At 40.9% G+C, this 20,488-nt stretch overlaps 2 protein-coding genes across 6 annotated transcripts in view; one reads left to right on the plus strand and one right to left on the minus strand.

Annotated features, from left to right (window-relative positions):
• Positions 1 to 722: 722 nt before the first annotated feature.
• On the plus strand, positions 723 to 8,135 carry LOC115169430 (alpha/beta hydrolase domain-containing protein 17A). 4 transcript variants are annotated; one of them, XM_029725021.1, is made up of 6 exons: positions 723 to 942; positions 1,699 to 1,776; positions 1,892 to 2,298; positions 2,656 to 2,850; positions 7,209 to 7,388; positions 7,610 to 8,135. In XM_029725021.1, exons 3-6 carry the CDS (start codon positions 1,898 to 1,900, stop codon positions 7,833 to 7,835), a joined length of 1,002 nt encoding a protein of 333 aa, XP_029580881.1. In that variant the 5' UTR covers positions 723 to 942; positions 1,699 to 1,776; positions 1,892 to 1,897; the 3' UTR covers positions 7,836 to 8,135. The 4 variants fall into 4 exon arrangements, with proteins under 4 accessions (XP_029580881.1, XP_029580882.1, XP_029580883.1 ...); XM_029725022.1 differs by having other exon boundaries at positions 1,895 to 2,298; XM_029725023.1 differs by having other exon boundaries at positions 723 to 876.
• Positions 8,136 to 16,313: 8,178 nt separating this feature from the next.
• Positions 16,314 to 20,488, minus strand: part of LOC115169432 (GRAM domain-containing protein 2A) — a 13,953-nt gene continuing 9,778 nt past the window's right edge. Inside the window, exons 12-13 of one of the 2 annotated variants that reach the window (XM_029725025.1) lie at positions 17,204 to 17,314; positions 16,314 to 16,789 (exon numbers count right to left, since the gene is read on the minus strand). In XM_029725025.1, the coding sequence (XP_029580885.1) occupies positions 16,768 to 16,789; positions 17,204 to 17,314 (133 nt within the window). In that variant the 3' untranslated portion in view covers positions 16,314 to 16,767. The remainder of the gene's footprint in view (positions 16,790 to 17,203; positions 17,315 to 20,488) is intronic. The other variant, XM_029725027.1, reaches the window with a different exon arrangement.

Here is a 20,488-nt window from a genome sequence, read left to right on the forward strand (position 1 = left end):
AAAACACAATTGGGTTATTTGGGGGGCTGTGTTTAGTTCTCCAACAGACACAGCAAAGCAATGACACCACACCCTTCGGGTAAAATGCTCTGATCCACGCACTTGTCTAAGGGTCATATCTAGATGGGAAACAGCTTTTAAATTTGAAGTCAAAAGCAGATATCTTTTTGTGCACTTTAGCTAACCCTAAACTTAACCCTTTCCCTAACCTTAACCTAATTATCCTAACCTGCTGTGTGTGTTCTTCTAAACCTGCTACAAAAGTACATTTTGACAAATGCTGAACCCTTCTTAGCAAAAAGGGGCAGTTTTGTACTTTTTGACCTGTCCCTCTCTAATTAAGGTCCCAGAGGAAACACACTGACCAAACCTAAGGTTCTTACCCTCTCGCTCTCTCTTTCCCTCACACCTAATTCCTAACCCTAAACCTAACTATAACCCCTTACCCTTACACTAACCCTAATTCTAACCCTAACTCTAACCCTAAACCTAACACCTGATCTTAAAATAGCCATCGTCCTCATGGGGATTTGGGAAAAGACCCCATTAGGGAAAATGTTCCTTGTTTTACTAACCCCAAAAGTCCCACAGGGATAGTAAAACACACACACGGTCTGCTCTTTTCCAGTGCAAATATATAGTATCACAATGTAATCAGTGAAAACGACAAGTTTGTAAAATGTAACATTGTAAGCGCTAAATGAACGCAATGGGCTACGCCCTATTCCTCCGTCACTTCCGGGTCTAGTCGGACAGGGTTGTGGAAAAAAATAAGTAGTTGTCATGATATTTATCTAGCCAATCTACAAATGACAGACGCATATCAAATTATACAGAGTACATTACCCATGTCAGGGCTCAAGAAGAATTTTCGAGGTATTGTGCAGCTCTTTTTTGATAGACAGGAATATTTTATCTTGTCCGCAAACCCATCGTGAAGAGGTAAATCAACCTTAAGCTAGCTAACGTTAGCTAGCTAATTGATGTTTTGACATAGCTAGCTAGCTTAACCAACTAGCATTAGCTACACCACCTGGCAAGTTATTTACCGATAGCTAGCTAACGTTATTGCATTAACATTAGCCGCATATTTAGCTGGCTAAATATCGTCTCGTTTCCCAAGCTATATTTTTCGACACATAACGTTAACTTTATGTACCGGTAGCTATCTAGCAGGGTTAGCTAGGGCGCATCACAATCAATATAGCTAGTTTAGCAAGCTAATTCGCTAGTCAGTTAATGTTAACTAGCTTTAACTATCCTCATTGTTGAACATCAGTGTTTTACTGAGTACTTCACCATAATATGCAGTATGATATCGAAGTTAAAGTTACCTAGATATTATATTGCCTTTCATGCTTGCTGTAGCTTGCTAGTTAACGTGAATACACACAATATGTGCATTTTTAGGACATTGTAAATGAGCTAACGTTACTATAGTTAGTTAACGTTAGCTTGTGAATTCTGAAATTGTCTTGAATTGTTAACTAAATAGTAGCTACGGCTTCCTATGTATGCAAGGCTGGCATCCAACGTCAGCCAAGACTGAGGTCAGGACCGTATAGCATGTATCCACAGGGTCACTGGTTCAAACCTCACTTTGATTGTCCCACCTTACAGAATAATGTGGTAGTAAGCTAGCTAACTGAGCAGGTCTGTACTGTGTGTTCATGGTACTCTTTTTGCCCACTGATCCAGCCTGCTGAGTGACCTGATCAGGTGGTGTTGGCACCTTTGTGCCATCTCATTCCAAGTCCCTGCGGAACTTTAATACAGGTAGAATATTTTCTCTTCACCATCAGATGCTCCATCCATCAGTGTGTCATATATACGGCTAGGCAAGCTGTTTAGTACACTCACCCCCCCCACACACTTTCCTCTTTCCCCCCAGTAGAAGATGAACGGCCTGTCTATTAGAGAGCTATGCTGCCTGTTCTGCTGCCCTCCTTGCCCCAGCCGCATCGCAGCCAAGCTGGCCTTCCTCCCTCCAGAGCCTACCTACTCCATGCTGCCTGACCCGGAGGCTACAGCTGCGGCAGCAGCCGGGACCACACCTGGGGGTGCACCCCCCTCTCTGGGGGCTCCGGGCCTGCGCTCCCGGCTCGGTGGCAGTGGGGGAGACAGAGGAGGAGGAGGAGGGGGAGGAGGAGGAGAGGGCAGGTGGAAGCTCCACCTGACAGAGAGGGCAGAGTTCCAGTACACCCAGAGAGAGCTGGACATGACGGACGTGTTCTTGACAAGGTCTAGCCGGGGGAACAGGGTGGGCTGCATGTACATCCGCTGTGCCCCCAATGCCAGGTGAGTGAGTGAGTGGAGGGGAGGAAGAAGAAGTTAGAACAGTGTTAATCAATTGGTGGGCTGTGACATTTCTCTTGTTTGTTTTCAAAGAGATGGCGTTTGTTTCTCTCTGTGCATAGTGTCTATCCCTAAAAATAGACATCTGTGCAGGTTGTTCTGTTTTATAGAAATGCATTAAGTATGATAGTGTTCTATTAAGTTCTATTGTATAGTAAATCATCCTTCTATTTTACGTTCTCTTAAATTGTACCTTTTTTTCATTTTCCCTCCCTCCCTCCCTCCCTCCCTCCCTCCCTCCCTCCCTCCCTCCCTCCCTCCCTCATCACCTTCTCACCCCCCCACCTCCTTCTCTCCTAGGTTCACATTGCTATTCTCCCATGGCAATGCAGTAGACTTGGGTCAGATGAGTAGCTTCTACATTGGCCTGGGCACGCGTATCAACTGTAACATCTTCTCCTACGACTACTCTGGCTATGGTGTCAGCACCGGCAAACCCTCAGAGAAGAACCTCTACGCTGACATAGACGCTGCCTGGCACGCCCTACGCTCCCGGTAAACAGCTGTTACACACACACACACACACACACACAGCCACACCCGCTTGTCAACTAATCATCAAGACCTTTGATCAGCTGAATTAGGGGGCTTTCACACCGAATTTGTTTGGAGCGTTTTTTTCCCCCAAACCCTGTTGCGTTTTCCCCCTTAATTTTGTTCGTTTGGACTGGTGGGAACACACTACCCGCACTCCGGAGTGCACTAAGCAACACACTGGTTTGCTCAGAAAGGGTGGTCTTGGTCCGTTTCAATTCGTACCATGATGCGGTTCGCTGCAGGTGAGAACGCAGTCCGGACCAAACAAAGGAAAGGAACCAGAGTCGCACAGTGTTATTGGTTGTTTCACTGTGAGCGTTTTGAAATGCAGCCCACAGCATTATAACTTGATATCTCTGAAACATTCTGTGAGTATATGTAGATTAGGGGAGACGGGGACTATACCGCGGATAGGCTATTGAATATAGCCCGTTCATGCCGCAGTTACGGGGGCTTTTGCGCTGTTTCATCCCGCATGTTGTTGGAAGACCAAAGCATAAGTAATATGAAGATTGGGTCTCACAAGTGATGGTTCAAGATAAACATACAGTGCCTTCGGAAAGTATTCAGAGCCCTTGACTTTTTCCACATTTTGGTACGTTACAGCCTTATTCTAAAATGGATGTTAAAAATAATAATAATCCTAAGCAATCTACACACAATACCTCATAATGATGAAGCAAAAACAAGTTTTTAGCAAATATATTAAAAACAAAAATACCTTATTTACATAAGTATTCAGACCCTTTGCTATGAGAATTCGAAATTGAGCTCAGGTGCATCCTGTTTCCATTGATCATCCTTGAGATGTTTCGACAACTTGATTGGAGTCCACCTGTGGTAAATTCAATTGATTGGACATGATTTGGAAAGGCACACACCTGTCTATATAAGGTCCCACAGTTGACAGTGCATGTCAGAGCAAAAACCAAGCCATGAGGTCGAAGGAATTTTCCATAGAGCTCAGAGACAGGATTGTGTCGAGACAGATCTGGGGAATGGTACCAAAAAATGTCTGCAGCATTGAAGTTCCCCAAGAACACAGTGGCCTCCATCATTCATAAATGGAAGAAGTTTAGAACCACCAAGACTCTTAATTGAGCTGGTTGCCCGGCCAAACTGAGCAATTGGGGGAGAAGGGCCTTGGTCAGGGAGGTGACCAAGAACCCAATGGTCACTCTGACAGAGCTCTAGAGTTCCTCTGTGGAGATGGGAGAACCATCTCTGCAGCACTCCACCAATCGGGCCTTTATGGTAGAGTGACCAGATGGAAACCACTCCTCAGTAAAAGGCACATGACAGCCCGCTTGGAGTTTGCCAAACGTCACCTAGTCTCTCAGACCATGAGAAAGAAGATTCTCTGGTCTGATGAAACCAAGATTGAACTCTTTGGCCTGAATGCCAAGCGTCACGTCTGGAGGAAACCTGGCATCATCCCTACGGTGAAGCATGGTGGTGGCAGCATCATCCTGTGGGGACATCTTTCAGTGGCAGGGACTGGGAGACTAGTCAGGATCGACGGAAAAATTAACGAAGCAAAGTACAGAGAGAGATCCTTGACGAACCTGCTACAGAGGGCTCAGGACCTCAGACTGGGGTGAAGGTTCACCTTCCCACAGGACAACGACCCTAAGTACAGTCAAGACAACGCAGGAGTGGCTTCGGGACAAGTCTCTGAATGTCTTTGACTGGCCCAGCCAGAGTCCGGATGAACCCAAACAAACATCTCAAAGAGACCTGAAAAAAGCTGTGCAGTTGTGCCAAGCTTGTTGCGTCATACCTAAGACTTGAGACTGTAATCACTGCCGAAGGTGCGTCAACAAAGTACTGAGTAATATTGATATTTCAGTTTTTTTCTGAAACCTGTTTTTTGCTTTGTCATTGTGTGTAGATTGATAAGAAAAAATTTTACGATGTAGTCAATTTTAGAATAAGGCTGTAACCTAACAATGTGGAAAAAGTCAAGTAGTCTGAATAATTTCCGAAGGCACAGTAGATGGATTTAACGTGAGCGTTTTTGTCAAATAAACAAATGACTTGCATGGACATATGGTTTTGTTTAGGATTTTTTTGTTTGATATTTGGCAATGTGAAATGAACCGGACCAAATGGGAGGCAAAAAATGTGATGTAACAAATAATCAAACTCTGAATGAAACTGTAGCTCAAAATTGTGTGAAACTTCCTTATATAGTGCTGGGCTGAGGCTGCACCCACTAGGGCTGACCCCATTTCGTCAACTGGTCGATTGTTTGGTCGATAGGCTGTTGGTCTGAGATTTGAGATTTCTTTCGTCGAGCAGTAGCAAAAATATATATATTTTTTTCATGTCTAATTCGCGTCTGCCTGAGTTAACTAATCCATTGTGGAGGCCGTGGGGATGGCACAGTCCATCACTCTAAGACATGCTACTGAAATTGTATATGGTTATATTACGTAAGAACAATGGTGCAACACAAAAAAATTATATAATTTTATTACAAATGCGCTTTCTTCCACGTCGGGTAGCGGTCGCTGTCCGCTGTTCTGAAACACATCAGTGCGCTGTTAAATTGTTGCCTTTTCCTAGACCTTGTTGCTATGCGCATAATAGCAAAGTTACCCAGCATATTGGTGTTGAGAACGATGCGGCGGAAGCAGCAGCAGAGTTAGGAGAAGAGAAAACAGCCCTTAACTTAATTGTCTAAGAACAGTGAAGCGAGAGGAAACCCCAACTTAATTAGGTCTGTAATCAACAGCCTAACTGTTAAATGTGCCTGGCTTTATAAATCATCCATATCTACAGAAGTAAGACAGATCCTGCTTCTGTTGCCTGTTTGAGTGTTTGTTTTAATAGCCTACTGATCCCGTGAGCACCGAGCCTCACGCAACCACAAGATGTTGGATAAACTATTTCACAAATGTGGTTCTTTTTAATCTTTGCTATGCTGTAATAAAGGCTTTGAACTTTTTTTCATCAGAACAGCCTCTCTGGCATTACTTATTTTTTTTAGCGTTGTTTACACTGTTCCAAATTGCCAGAAAAACAATATTTATAATAATGATATTTTCTTGATCACCTTATTGTTATTATTACCAGTAGGATCATCATTATAATATTAAGTAATGTCATTACTATTCGTGGGCTTATTAGAGCGGCCTTGTATAACCACCATCAAGTTGTCGGCCTAAGAGCGCATCCTGTTTAGGCTTAATGCCGTAACTTACTTAGGCCTATATTTCAATACTTATATAGGCTACTGTATCAATCATTCATTCTTTCGTTCATGACATCACACAGCATACGAGTCATTCATGATTTGAAATGCAATCAAGCCTTTTTTTTTAGGTTTCAAATAAAATGACAAAGCCATCTTTATATAATTAGTGTAAACAATAAATATATCGTTCCATGCCGGCGATTGCATTCACGAATGCATGTGTCTGTTTTTAGTCTTTGCTGTAATAAAGGCTTTCCCCCCCAAAAAATGACCTTACAACAGACTTTCTGGTTCCGCTTTAAATTTATTTCATGTTTTCATTGTTCTAAACGGTCCAAAAATGATATTGTAATCTAACAGCACTTGTTTGGTGCACATCTGACTTCCCCGTTACCTCCTGAGCAACCATACATTCCCCCTTTCCGAGTTTGCCATCTGAATTTCTGAGACCACCACAATCAAATCAATTGTGGTTGGACTCCCTCTATTCATTCATCTGTATGGCTTAATTATTTTATTAAACAGAGCACTTAAAGCATCAGACAAGCATATAGTTGATTAGATTAAAACACATAGGATCTGTCTATATAGGGAAAAAATATACTTTACATTTTTTTTAACAATTGATTGGTCAAAATAACAGATGACTATCGGTCAAACGATATCAATTTTTTGTCGGGGACAGCCCTAGCAAACACTGTGAATACCACAGCCAGGTCACCCGTGATACAGGTCAGTATTCGACATCCATCCATGTCTGAGGCTGTTGAGCGATGACTTGGAAGCTGGCCACTAGGGGCACTGTTACCTTCAAATTGGTTTTGCTTGAGCATTGAGGAAGGGGATGCCGGATGGGCGTAAGAATCTGCATTTGATTCCAAATGTTGGAAGTTTGAATCCAGCGATAGAATCTTGTTAAAACCTACCCTAAACCTTAACCCTTATCTTAACCATTTGGAGTTAATGCCTAACCTTAACCCTGACATTTAAGAAACATGGGTGAACGTCTAATTCCGATGTGCGACTGTGAGAGCTTGTTGGAAAAGCAAGTAGGCCTATTTTGGTCCTCTCTGTATTTGTTTACTCCGTTCTCTGTCTCTGTGCGTATGTGTGTCAGGTATGGCATCAGCCCAGAGAACATCATCCTCTATGGGCAGAGTATTGGCACGGTACCCACGGTGGACCTGGCGTCCAGGTTTGAGTGTGCTGCTGTGGTGCTCCACTCCCCTCTCACCTCTGGCATGAGAGTGGCCTTCCCTGACACCAAGAAGACCTACTGCTTTGATGCCTTCCCCAAGTAAGACACACATGCACACACAAAAAAAACATTAGAATGCTTAATTTAGATCCAGGACAAAAGAAATTGTCATAAAGGCCCACATCTTTTGGATTAAATAAATATTTGGACTCCTCACCCAAAAAACACATCACAAAACGATCATACACAAATGCAATCGCAGAAACAAGGACAAGGTCTCGTAGACTGCTTACTAACTGATTATAACCGATGTATTGCAGCATAGAGAAGGTGTCTAAGATCCCATCCCCGGTGCTGATCATCCACGGGACGGAGGACGAGGTGATCGACTTCTCCCACGGCCTGGCTCTGTTTGAGCGCTGTCCCAAGGCCGTGGAGCCTCTCTGGGTGGAGGGGGCGGGACACAACGACATAGAGGTCTACAGCCAATACCTGGAGAGACTACGGCGCTTCATCAACCAAGACCTGGCTGCAGCACACGCCTGAGAGAGGAGGAGAGGGTGTGTGTGTGTGTGTGTCTGTGTCTGTCAGGAGCTGTACAAAGTCATCAACCTACAGTACCTGAAGAGGAGCATCCAGTATGCTGTAAATCTGTGTGTGCGTTTAGGGTATGTGTGTTGACTCATGGAAATGAATGACCTCTTTGATATGGACACGACTGTCCGACTTTGGGTACGTGTTCCTTGAGACTTCCTGAGGCTGAATATGTGTGCGCACCTACAAACTGTCTTCTCTGTGTACATATAGGTAACTGACGAAATAAAGGAAACACCAACAAAGTGTCTTAATAGGGCGTTGGGCCACCACGAGCCGCCAGAACAGCTTCAATGCGCCTTGGCAAAGATTCTACAAGTGTCTGGAACACACAACCACAACCCCTTTTTAAATGCGTTTTGTCCAATATTTGTATTTTTTTTTTATCCCAGCCCCCGTCCCCGCAGGAGCCCTTTTATCTTTTGGTAGGCTGTCATTGTAAATAAGGATTTGTTCTTAACTGACTTGCCTAGTTAAATAAAAAAGAAACCTATGCTTCTTTGAGACCCCTCTTTCAAAGTCACTGAGATCTCTTCTAGCTATGGTAGCCAAAATAATGGGCAACTGGGCATTTTTATACGACTCTAAGCATGATGGGATGTTAAATTGCTTAATTAACTCAGGAACCACGCCTGTGTGGAAGCACCTGCTTTCAAAATACTTTGTATCCCTCATTTACTAAAGTGTTTCCTTTCTTTTGGCAGTTACATGTATGTATGTATGTACAACTCAGTTGAAAATGCTATCTGTATGGACCTGAGTTGTCATTACTCCTCCCTGTGTCTACAGTGGACAGCTGTCTGTCTGCTTTTGTTTGTATTTCTCCCCGTCACTCTTAAAAGAGACATCTCCCTCTCTGGATTGCTTTCACCAATCCAGAGAGGGGGAGAACTGGCCTTTAGAGTCATTTGAGAAATAATATTTTCTCAAATTCCAGTTATTTTCTGTCCACTTGCCCCTGTCCGCTTGCTAAGAAGTTAAAACAGACTCGCAGGAGAGAAAGTCTTCTCTCCTGTGAGCCTGTGTTTTAACTTCTTAGTTTAAGGTTTTGATAACTGAGTGAGGGCAAGGAATGAAGATCTACCGCAGTATTAATTTTACAATTTGTTTGACTGTTGCCCATCCATATTATCCAATGTGTCTGAAGTCTACGGGTTGTGGAGACTTTGATGTCTCTGAAGCCTTAGATGAATATAGATTTGTAGTCACAAACACATCTGGAATCAGGCTAGAAAATACCATTAAAAAAAAAGTTTGTTTTTGTAAGGAGACCTCTGTGTCTGTCTTGATAGATTGTGAATGAAGATCAATCAAGCCTATACAACAAAACAGGTTTGAGAGGCCTTTGGAAAATCTTTTAGTTTTCATTTTAGAAACGGTCTTCTCTGTAGCTCTTGAGAAGATGGTTCAGTTTACTGTTTTGAGGATGGAGAGAGCAGGACTGATGATCAATTGCGGTGGATGATGTCCGCGAAGCCATCTAAACTGTCATTTTCTGTCAAAGTAACATGTTTTTTCATGCGTCTTACATTTTACATCGTACATGTACGAAATGGTTGTTTGGTTTGCTGCTACTTATCTGTATCAAACACAGGATGACAGACCTTTTCTATTCCTGATGGTAAAGAAATTGTGTTATCGAGTCTTATAAATATAACACTTTTACTGACTTTCTGAGATCTGAAAGGATTACACATTCCTTAATTCACATTTATCCTCAATCTTTGCTAATGCATTTTCTCTCAAAGTAATAACATTTTTATAGTGTATAGCAGAGCCACAGATAGACACAGAGTTAGGGCTTGATTCAATCCTTATCACTGTGGTTCAGCGCTGTAGCACGGTTGAAATGTGAAGGTCATTTCCGATTGGAGCCGACATATGCCGCTTTTACTGTGAATGCGGTCTCCGCAAGCGCAGGAACATTACTTGGACGTTTCTATCGGGCTGTAACGCAGGTCTCCAGCACTACGGATTGAGTCGAGCCATTACTTAAACTCTGTTTGAAACGTCGAATCATAAATAGGTTCCATAACATAGATGGAGCCAACAGGAATGCCGGTTTCATGAACTGATGGTATGATATCTGTGGTGTATAGGAGCTCTTCTATGGTGCCAGAATTATTCACATCTGATCCAAGCCGTAAACGAGCTTCTCACTGTTAGTGTGGTGCAGGTTCCACCACATCAGTCCACAAACAACCACACGGCACAAGCAAGCATGATAAGCAGGTCTTAAGTTCAGGACTATTGTACAAAGCATCCAAAGTGTAGTTAAATATAATATGTACATTTGTGTTTATTTTAGTATTGTTGACTAACTGATCCTCCCACCAGAAAGACCCGAAGCAAGGACTCTAGGAATGATCTAGTCATAGAAAACTGCAGTTACTGTCTAAAATAGTACCTCTCTATTGAAGGGACAAAGGCTAGTGTATGCTGAACAACACTACTTAACACTGCAGTCATCCTGGGTGAAAGTGGCACTTTGTAGGTGGGCTGCTTTTCCATGATCATTTTGAACAAGGATCTATTCCATTTTCACTGTATGCTGTGTGTCACCCAACCTAAGGTGGTGGAAGTTCCTCAGCCTCCTTTGCCAGGGTTCTAGACTCACCAGGGTTCTAGACTTGCCAGGGTTCTAGGATGAGGCTAGATCTGTTCCGGTTCTCATTATTGTACCCTAGGTGGTTCTTGCTAAGAAGGTGTCTGAATATAAGGGGGAATAATGAATATGGTGGTTCTTTGAGACTTGAGACTGAATAGAGAATAGTCTCTCTTGACCCTATGATAATGAAAGTGAGGTAGCGATACCTTGACAACTGTATGCATGTCCATTATTTGTGTTTTGCTGGGCAAATGTTTGGGTGGGGAATATAACTTTGTGTGTGTGATGCCAGAGGACAAAGTAGAACTCAAGGCATTGCACGATATAGTGCTTTTTAAACTGGGGTATTGATTGTTTTTTTTATTACTGAAACTAAAGTATTGATTTGAGTTTTGTGCTAGAGTTTGGATAGGGAAAATGCTGGGTGGGGTTAGAACATGTGGAAGTGGTTTATACATGGATGTTGTACTTCACCTATTCTATGTTTGTTATGATTTGTAATTTTATCTTTTCTTTTTTTGAAATTGAAACTATGTAATGACATTAATTAATGGGACTGAACCTTGACCTTTTTATTGACAATGGGGGGAAAAAAACAATAAAGAACAATTATGTACAAAAATATGAGCCTGCGTTGATCATTTGATGACTCTAGGTTGTAAAAACAAATCACATAATTTGTGAATGAATGTCGTAATTACAGTGCATTGTTCATTAACAAGTAATAGACTGTTCTCTCTGCTAAGTGTGGAACCAACAGGACCCTGAACAGATTCTACCCCCAAGCCATACGTCTGCTAAATAGTTAGTGCGGGTAGCTGTTTGGATAACTCTTTAACTATCAGCATTGACCCTTTTTGCACCGACTTTTTTTGACTCATCACATACACTTCTGTTACTGTTTATTATCTATCCTGTTACCTGGTCACTTTATTCCTAGTTATATATACAGTTGAAGTCGGAGGGTTACATACACCTTAGCCAAACACATTTAAACCCAGTTTTTCACAATTCCTGACATTTAATCCTAGTAAAAATTATCTTAGGTCAGTTAGGATCACCACTTTATTGTAAATCTTGATGGGAAATACTCCCAACAATTTTTTTAGATGCATGCCAGCAAAGCCACTACACAACACAACACTAAACTATACATAATTGCACTATAACGGTGACACTATAACTGAAACAGTTCATTCACCCGAATTTACTGCCTTTTTAAAAAACATAGCTGATATGGCTGACTTGCTTAAACAAATGCGCTTTCTACTGGCGTTTGAGATGTACAAACTATGGCATAAGGGGCAATCTGTAATTTCGATTAAGACAACGAGCGAGCTAGGACGGACGTAATCAATATAACTATTTGTTCAGCACTTTTGAAATGTACAGCGACAGAATTCAGAACATGGGCTGTTCTTACAGTATTCTCCCAGTACACCAAGTCAGAACCGTAGGATAAATAAAGAGGGCATATAAGCAGACAATGAAACTCTTTCAATATTCATTGATTGCATTTCTCTAAAACAGGCTATAGGCTAAGTTATGTGTGGGAAAAAGACCAAATTATTAGGGTGAGGCACATGGGCTACTAACAGCTTACTACACAACATACACTTAGTGTTACTTTCTTAGCTACAGTATACATATCTCTCTGGCATATTAAATAATTTATGCAGCAGCATACAATACATGTTTGGACTCACCTTGTGCTGTGCTCACTTGAACAGGAAGGTGTCACGGCTGTCCTTCTTGTGGTAAAATATTGTTTGGATTTATGGATTTATGGTGCATTCAAGACAACTGGGAACTCTGAAAAAAAGGTCAAATCATCACGTCAGTGATCTTCAGATCGGAGCTCTAGAAAGAGGCCTGAGTTCCCAACTTGGAATTCCGAGTTGGATGACCGTTGAAAACTTATTTTCCCAGTCTGAGCTATTTTTTTTCGAGTTCCCAGCTTTCTTGAACTCACTGAAGTCTGAGATTTCCCAGTTCCGGAGTTGCTAGTTGTTTTGAACACGGCAGAAGTCATGCTGGATTGACAGCATGGACAATGTATTCAACCTTTTCTGGCCCATGGCATGTAAATGTTAAACCTTTTAAGCTTGGAAAAGAGACCCTTAAACCCAGACCACTGAATAGCAGGCTTGTGATTGCTTTGCAACTCTTGCAGTTAGCCACTAATTCCTTCCAAACACTGAGCCAATCACGACGCAACTAGAGAACATTACCAACCCCAATGCTCTGTATTTTCCACTGGCTGCCCCACCACCACAGAAAACATTGAGCTACGCTGAAACACCTGCATTTTGGAGCTGCCTTACTCAGGAAAACAAAAACTAGACCAGGTTTGTATGCAGATTTATTAACTCAATGCTTTTTTTTTTACATTGTTTGCAAACTGATTTTGTGATACGTACTAATGCCAAAATAATATGCAAAACAGGCAACAACAAGAACTACAATTATATCTATATATACAGTACGAGTCAAAGGTTTGGACACACTCATTCAAGGGTTTTTCTTTATTTTTACTATTTTCTACATTGTAGAATATTAGTGAAGACATCAAAACTATGAAATAAGTAGTAACCAAGAAAGTGTTAAACAATATATTTTATATTTGAGATTCTTCAAAGTAGCCACTGTTTGCCTTGATGACAGCTTTGCACACTCTTGGCATTCTCTCAACCAGCTCCATCAGGTAGTCACCTGGAATGCATTTCAATTAACAGGTGTGCCTTCTTAAAAGTTCATTTGTGGAATTCTTTCCTTCTTAATGCGTTTGAGCCAATCAGTTGTGTTGTGAGAAGGTAGGGGTGTATACAGAAGATAGCCTTTTTTGGTAAAAGACCAAGTCCATATTATGGCAAGAACAGCGCAAATAAGCAAAGAGAAATGACAGTCCATCATTACTTTAAGACATAAAGGTCACTCAATATGGAACATTTCAAGAACTTTGAAAGTTTCTTCGAGTGCAGTCGCAAAAACCATCAAGCGCTATGATGAACCATCAAGTGCTAAACTGGCTCTCATGAGGACCGCCACAGGAAAGGAAGACACAGAGTTACCTCTGCTGCAGAGGATAAGTTCATTAGAGTTACCAGTGTCAAATTGCAGCCCCAAATAATGCTTTAAAGAGTTCAAGTAACAGACACATCTCAACATCAACTGTTCATAGGAGACTGTGTGAATCAGACCTTCATGGTCAAATTGTTGCAAAGAAACCACTATTAAAGGACACCAATAAAGAAGAGAATTGCTTGGCCAAGAAACATGAGCAATGGACATTATACCGGTGGAAATCTGTCCTTTTGTCTGATTAGTCAAAATTTGAGATTTTTGGTTCCAACCGCCATGTCTTTGTGAGACGCAGAGTAGGTGAACAGATGAACTCTGCATGTGTGGTTCCCACCTTGAAGCATGGAGGAGGAGATGTGATGGTGTGGGGATGCTTTGCTGGTAACGCTATCTGTGATTTATTTAGAATTCAATGCACACTTAACCAGCATGGCTACCATAGCATTCTGCAGCAATACGCCATCCCATCTGATTTGTGCTTCGTGGGACTATCATTTGTTTTTCAACAGGACAATGACCCAAAACACACCTCCAGGCTGTGTAAGGGCTATTTGACCAAGAAAGAGAATGATGGAGTGCTGTATCAGATGACCTGGCCTCCACAATCACCCGACCTCAACCCAATTGAGATGTTTTGGGATGAGTTGGACCGCAGAGTGAAGGAAAAGCAGCCAACAGGTGCTCAGCAGATACTACTGGTCAAAAGTTTCAGAACACCTACTCGTTCAAGGGTTTTTCTTTATTTTTGCTATTTTCTACATTGTAGAATAATAGTGAAGACATCAAAATTATGAAATAACACATGGAATTATAAAATATATTTCAGATTTGAGATTCTTCAAATAGCCACCCATTCTTTGATGACAGCTTTGCACAATCTTAGCATTCTCTCAACCAGCTTCACCTGGAATGCTTTTCCAACAGTGTTGAAGTAGTTCACACAAATGCTGAGCACTTGTTAGCTGCTTTTCCTTCACTCTGCGGTCCAACTCATCCCAAACCATCTCAATTTGGTTGAGGTCAGGGGATTGCGGAGGCCAGGTCATGTGATGCAGCACTCCATCACTTTCCTTCTTGGTAAAATAGCCCTTACACAGCCTGGAGGTGTGTTTTGGGTCATTGTCCTGTATCAGGTCTGTATTAGTTGGCATTAACCACTACATGATGGGTGTCCTTATACTGGGACGGTTGAGCTAACGTGCGCTAATGTGATTAGCGTGACAGTTGTAAGTAACAGCAAACTTTCCAGGACATAGACATGTCGTATATATGGGCAGAAAGCTTAAATTCTTGTTAATCTAACTGCACTGTCCAATTTACAGTAACTATTACAGTCAAAAAATACCATGCAATGGGTTGAGAGTGCACAAGAACAAAAAACTTTTATCACAGCAACTGGTTTGATACATTCACCTCTAAAGGTAAATAATGTACTTAGATAATCTTGCTCTGATTTGTCATTCTGAGGGTCCCAAAGATAAAATGTAGTATAGTTTTGTTGGATAAAATAAATGTTATATTCAAATGTAGGAACTGGGTTCTACAGTTTGAACCCCTGCTGTCTCTGGCTCCACACCCACCACACCGGCCATCTAGATGTGTGAAAGTTAGTTTATCTGAATCTTTGCACACACACTGCTGCCATCTAGTGGCCAAAATCTAAATTGTGCCTAAACTGCAATAATACATTATGGCCTTTCTCTTGCATTTCAAAGATGATGTTTTTGTTTGTATTATCTTTTACCAGATCTAATGTGTTATATTCTCCTACATTAATTTCACATTTCCACAAACTTCAAAGTGTTCAAATGGTATCAATAATGTGCATGTCTTTGCTTCAGGTCCTGAGCTACAGGCAGTTAGATTTGGGTACTGTATGTCATTTTAGGCGAAAATTGAAAAAAAAGGTATGATTCTTAAGGGGTAATAGACTGGTTTTGCACAACTTTCTATCCAAGCCGGAAGAGAGCGCAAGGACAATTCATGTCAGCATGTTCAGTTAGGCTATACAGGACAGTTGTATATTTTAAAAATATATTGGTAACTGATTAGTATGCTGTTGCATCGGAAATCAATTTTACAATCTGCAATGTTAGAATTTCCAACTTTAATTATAGAATAAGTAATTACATTATAGCCGCCAACAGAGTCATTGCCTCCAGCCAACAGAGACATTGCCTCCAGCCAACAGACACCATGTAGGAGGCTATAGCTTCATGAAATGTTTAGGCTTAGTATGAGAGAATGATGACCAAATAGGACTAACAATAATATCCATTAGCTAAAGCAAAGCTCTAGGCAACATGCCCTGGCACCTCAGAAAGCCTAGAATCGATTCGATAGGCAGCTGCATAGACATGTTGAAATTTCAGCACCATGGACAGCAATTAGTAGTCTATACTTTGTGAGTGGCTGTCTGGCTGACGCATTCTATTTTATTTTAGGGAGGGGAGGGGCGGAACTCCGACCTTGCAGGGGTCCAGAGAAACTGCTTTAGGCCAGTGATCAATCCATTTTAGTTAATAGGGTGACATTCAAGAACGGTATTAAGAAGAAAACATATACTTTGAATGTTTACAAGTAGCCTCTTTTCAAATACATGATTTTATAGATTGGAAGTATACTACACTAATAATTGTGTACAGTAGGTTTTATTTGTTTTTGAGGAGAATATGCCCCCTGCTGGCCTGTTTGTGCCACTGAAAGTTAGACAAGTTCTCTAAAATGAATTTGCAAGCAAATTTGAGATTAAAGTAATTGCTGACTTTAATTACTTAAAAAAATAACACAATTTACAGCAAGACAATAAGCAAGACAGTTGAGCTGAGACAAACATATAAAGCAGGAAGACAATTTATTTTAGGAGTGGACTGCGACGGCCTGAAATCAAATTCTACGAAATATAGGCTACCAAGAAAAAGATAAAAAGGCATGTTTCTTTGTGTGAAGTCAATATTTTCCACATTTCTGAGAAACACCACTAGGGGGCGCTAGAGTCGTAGATTCTAAGTGATCTGTCTCCTCAACAGATCGGGAGGATCCACAAATAAATACTGAATATATTAACAATGGTCCATCTCACAAGTCACAAGATGACGTGAAATTGAGACCCTTTATACAGTAAGTGGATCTGCGTAGTTTGTTGTACTGTGGCTTTGGACACTCTTTATTCTTCCTGCTGTATGTTTCTTCAGACTACGTTTCCTTGTACCTGTATCTGTGAATGAGGAAGGAGCAGTGAGAGGACACATATTAGTAAAGGGAAGACTCAAATTCACACAAGGGGTGTTCCTGTAGTTAGGGTTATGTATAATAATAGTGGAGTGACTTCTGGAAAAACAAGTGGCATTCCTCCAGGGCCGTTTATCTTCTAATCTCCTGAGATTCCTGCTGCTGATGTACTGTAGCCGTGATGTCTGGGAACACTCTGTCTACACAACCAGTTTGAGCTAGCTTGCCTTATCCTCATGCGTGCATGCTTCACCATAAATAGTTGAATGGTTTTTCATTTGAGAAGTGGCTTCCTTTTTTCATGTAAAAGTTTGGAGTTCTTTTGAGGTGCTTGATAGTATCACGACAGGGAACAGTAATCTGTGGAAAACTACCCCATGGTGAGTGTGTGTTTGCTCACTCTCTGTGGTGTATGGAGAACTCAGGCAGGGCCCCTAGGGAACTCAGCTGCTCCTCCAGCGCTAAGATCCGCAGGCCGATGTACCCTGACGACAGCAGTAGAAACACCACCCTACACACACACGCACACACGCACACGCACACACACACACACACACACACACACACACACACACACACACACACACACACACACACACACACACACACACACACACACACACACACACACACACACACACACACACACACACACACACACGTTGGTGGATAAGATACAGTATTTCCTGATTGCTTGCTTGCCATCACCTCGGTTTTTACTTCATGGGCAATCCATACCTGTCAAGTTCCACTAGTTAAAAGCCTAGGAGTGTGGGGATAACACTATGTTATGCCAAGGGATATGTACTCTATGTACTGTACACATAAAGCACAACAACTAAGGAAGAGTTTCCTCCCTAATCTTTATTGTTTATATTGTTGAATACTGTTTTATCGCACATGAAAGGTAATCTCTCTCTACAGTGATATGTGTGATATAAAATCTAACACAGTCTACATAAATCTATCAGCATTAGGTGTAATTCAATATGAATTGATTCATCCCCTGAGGGGAAAATAGAAAGTATTGTCAGAGCACAAACACGCAATTACATGTATCCTCCACAGTTCACAGGCAACTAATGAAAGAGAAGCCAAAGGAGACAATTGCAAGGAAAACCTATCTACTATAGGCCTTGGAGGTTGGATAAAATAAAAAGATGAAGAAACCGTGAGAGGAACCAGACTCTAAAGGGGAGCCCATTATTTTGTTCACAGTACATACAGTATGAAATAAGTTCACAGTACATACAGTATGAAATAAGTTCACAGTACATACAGTATGAATGAAGTTCAGAGTACATACAGTATGAAATAAGTTCACAGTACATACAGTATGAAATAAGTTCACAGTACATACAGTATGAAATAAGTTCACAGTACATACAGTATGAATGAAGTTCAGAGTACATACAGTATGAAATAAGTTCACAGTACATACAGTATGAAATAAGTTCAGAGTACATACAGTATGAATGAAGTTCACAGTACATACAGTATGAAATAAGTTCACAGTACATACAGTATGAAATAAGTTCAGAGTACATACAGTATGAATGAAGTTCACAGTACATACAGTATGAAAGAAGTTCAGAGTACATAAAGTATGAATGAAGTTCACAGTACATACAGTATGAAAGAAGTTCAGAGTACATACAGTATGAATGAAGTTCACAGTACATACAGTATGAAAAAAGTTCAGAGTACATACAGTATGAATGAAGTTCACAGTACATACAGTATGAAAGAAGTTCACAGTACATACAGTATGAAAGAAGTTCACAGTACATACAGTATGAAATAAGTTCAGAGTACATACAGTATGAATGAAGTTCACAGTACATACAGTATGAAAGAAGTTCAGTGTACATACAGTATGAATGAAGTTCACAGTACATACAGTATGAAAGAAGTTCAGAGTACATACAGTATGAATGAAGTTCACAGTACATACAGTATGAAAGAAGTTCAGAGTACATACAGTATGAATGAAGTTCACAGTACATACAGTATGAAAGAAGTTCACAGTACTTGCAGTATGAAAGAAGTTCACAGTACATACAGTATGAAAGAAGTTCACAGTACATACAGTATGAAAGAAGTTCACCATACATGCAGTATGAAAGAAGTTCACAGCACATACAGTATGAAATAAGTTCACCATACATACAGTGTGACCATCTGGAGAACATATTGTGTTTCGAAAACCAGATACATCAACAATGCCTTCCTATTCATACCCCTTGACTTATTCCACATTTTGTTGTGTTACAGCCTGAATTCAAAATTGATTAAATATTTGTTTTTCTCACCCATCTACACACAATACCCCATAATGACAAAGTGAAAACATGTTTTTAGAAATGTTAGCAAATTTATTGAAAATATAATACAGAAATATCTAATTTACATAAGTATTCACGCCCCTGAGTCAATATTTTGTAGAAGCACATTTGGCAGCAATTACAGCTGAGAGTCTTTCTGAGTATGTCTCTAAGAGCTTTCCACACCTGGATTTTAAGCTCAGTCAAATTGGTTGTTGATCATTGCTAGACAATCATTTTCAGGCCTTGCCATAGATTTTCAGGTAGATTTAATTCAAAACAGTAACTCAGCCACTCAGGAACATTCACTGTCTTCTTGGTAAGCAACTCCAGTTTAGATTTGTCCTTGTCTTTTACGTTTTTTATTTAACCTATATTTAACTGAGCAAGTTAGTTAAGAACAAATTCTTAATTACAATGAAGGCCTACGCTAACCCAGATGACGCTGGGCAAATTGTGCGCCACCCTATGGGATTCCTGATCATGGTCGGTTGTGATACAGCACAGGATCAAACCAAGGTCTGTAGTGACGCCTCTAGAACTGAGATGCAGTGCCTTAGACCGCTGCGCCACTCGGGAGCTTAAAGATGAATTAATCTCCCAGTGTCTGTTGGAAAGCAGTTTGAAGCAGGTTTTCCTTTAGGATTTTGCCTTAGCTCCATTCTGTTTCTGAAAATATGGAGAGTGGTACTCAGTAATGTGTTGTTTTGGATTTGCCCCAAACATAACACGTTGTATTCAGGACTTAAAGTTAATTGTTTTGCCACATTCTTTGCAGTATTACTTTAGTGCCTTGTTGCAAACAGGATGCATGTTTTGTAATATTTTTTACACTCTGTACAGGTTTCCATTTAGGTTAGTATTGTGGAGTAACTACAATGTTGTTAATCCATCCTCATTTTTCTCCTATCACAGCTATTAAACTCTGTAGCTGTTTCAAAGTTACCATTGGCCTCATGGTGAAATTCCTGAATGGTTTCCTTCCTCTCCGGCAACTGAGTTAGGAAGGACGCCTGTATCTTTGACTGGGTTTATTGATACACCATCCAAAGTGTAATTATATTGAACAAAAATATAAATGTAACATGCAACAATTTCATTAATTTGACTGCGTTACAGTTCATGTGAGGAAATCAGTCAATTGAAATAAATGCATTAGGCCCTAATCTATGGATTCCACATGAGTGGGAATATAGATATGCATCTGTTGGTCACAGACACGTTAAAAAACATGCACCTCACAATGGGCCTCAGGATTTGGTCACAGTATTTTTGTGCATTCAAATTGCCATCGATAAAATGCAATTGTGTTCATTGTCTGTAGCTTATGCCTGCCCACACCATAACCCCACCGCCACCAT

This window comes from Salmo trutta, chromosome 31, assembly GCF_901001165.1.
Source record: "Salmo trutta chromosome 31, fSalTru1.1, whole genome shotgun sequence".
Lineage (NCBI taxonomy): Eukaryota > Metazoa > Chordata > Actinopteri > Salmoniformes > Salmonidae > Salmo > Salmo trutta.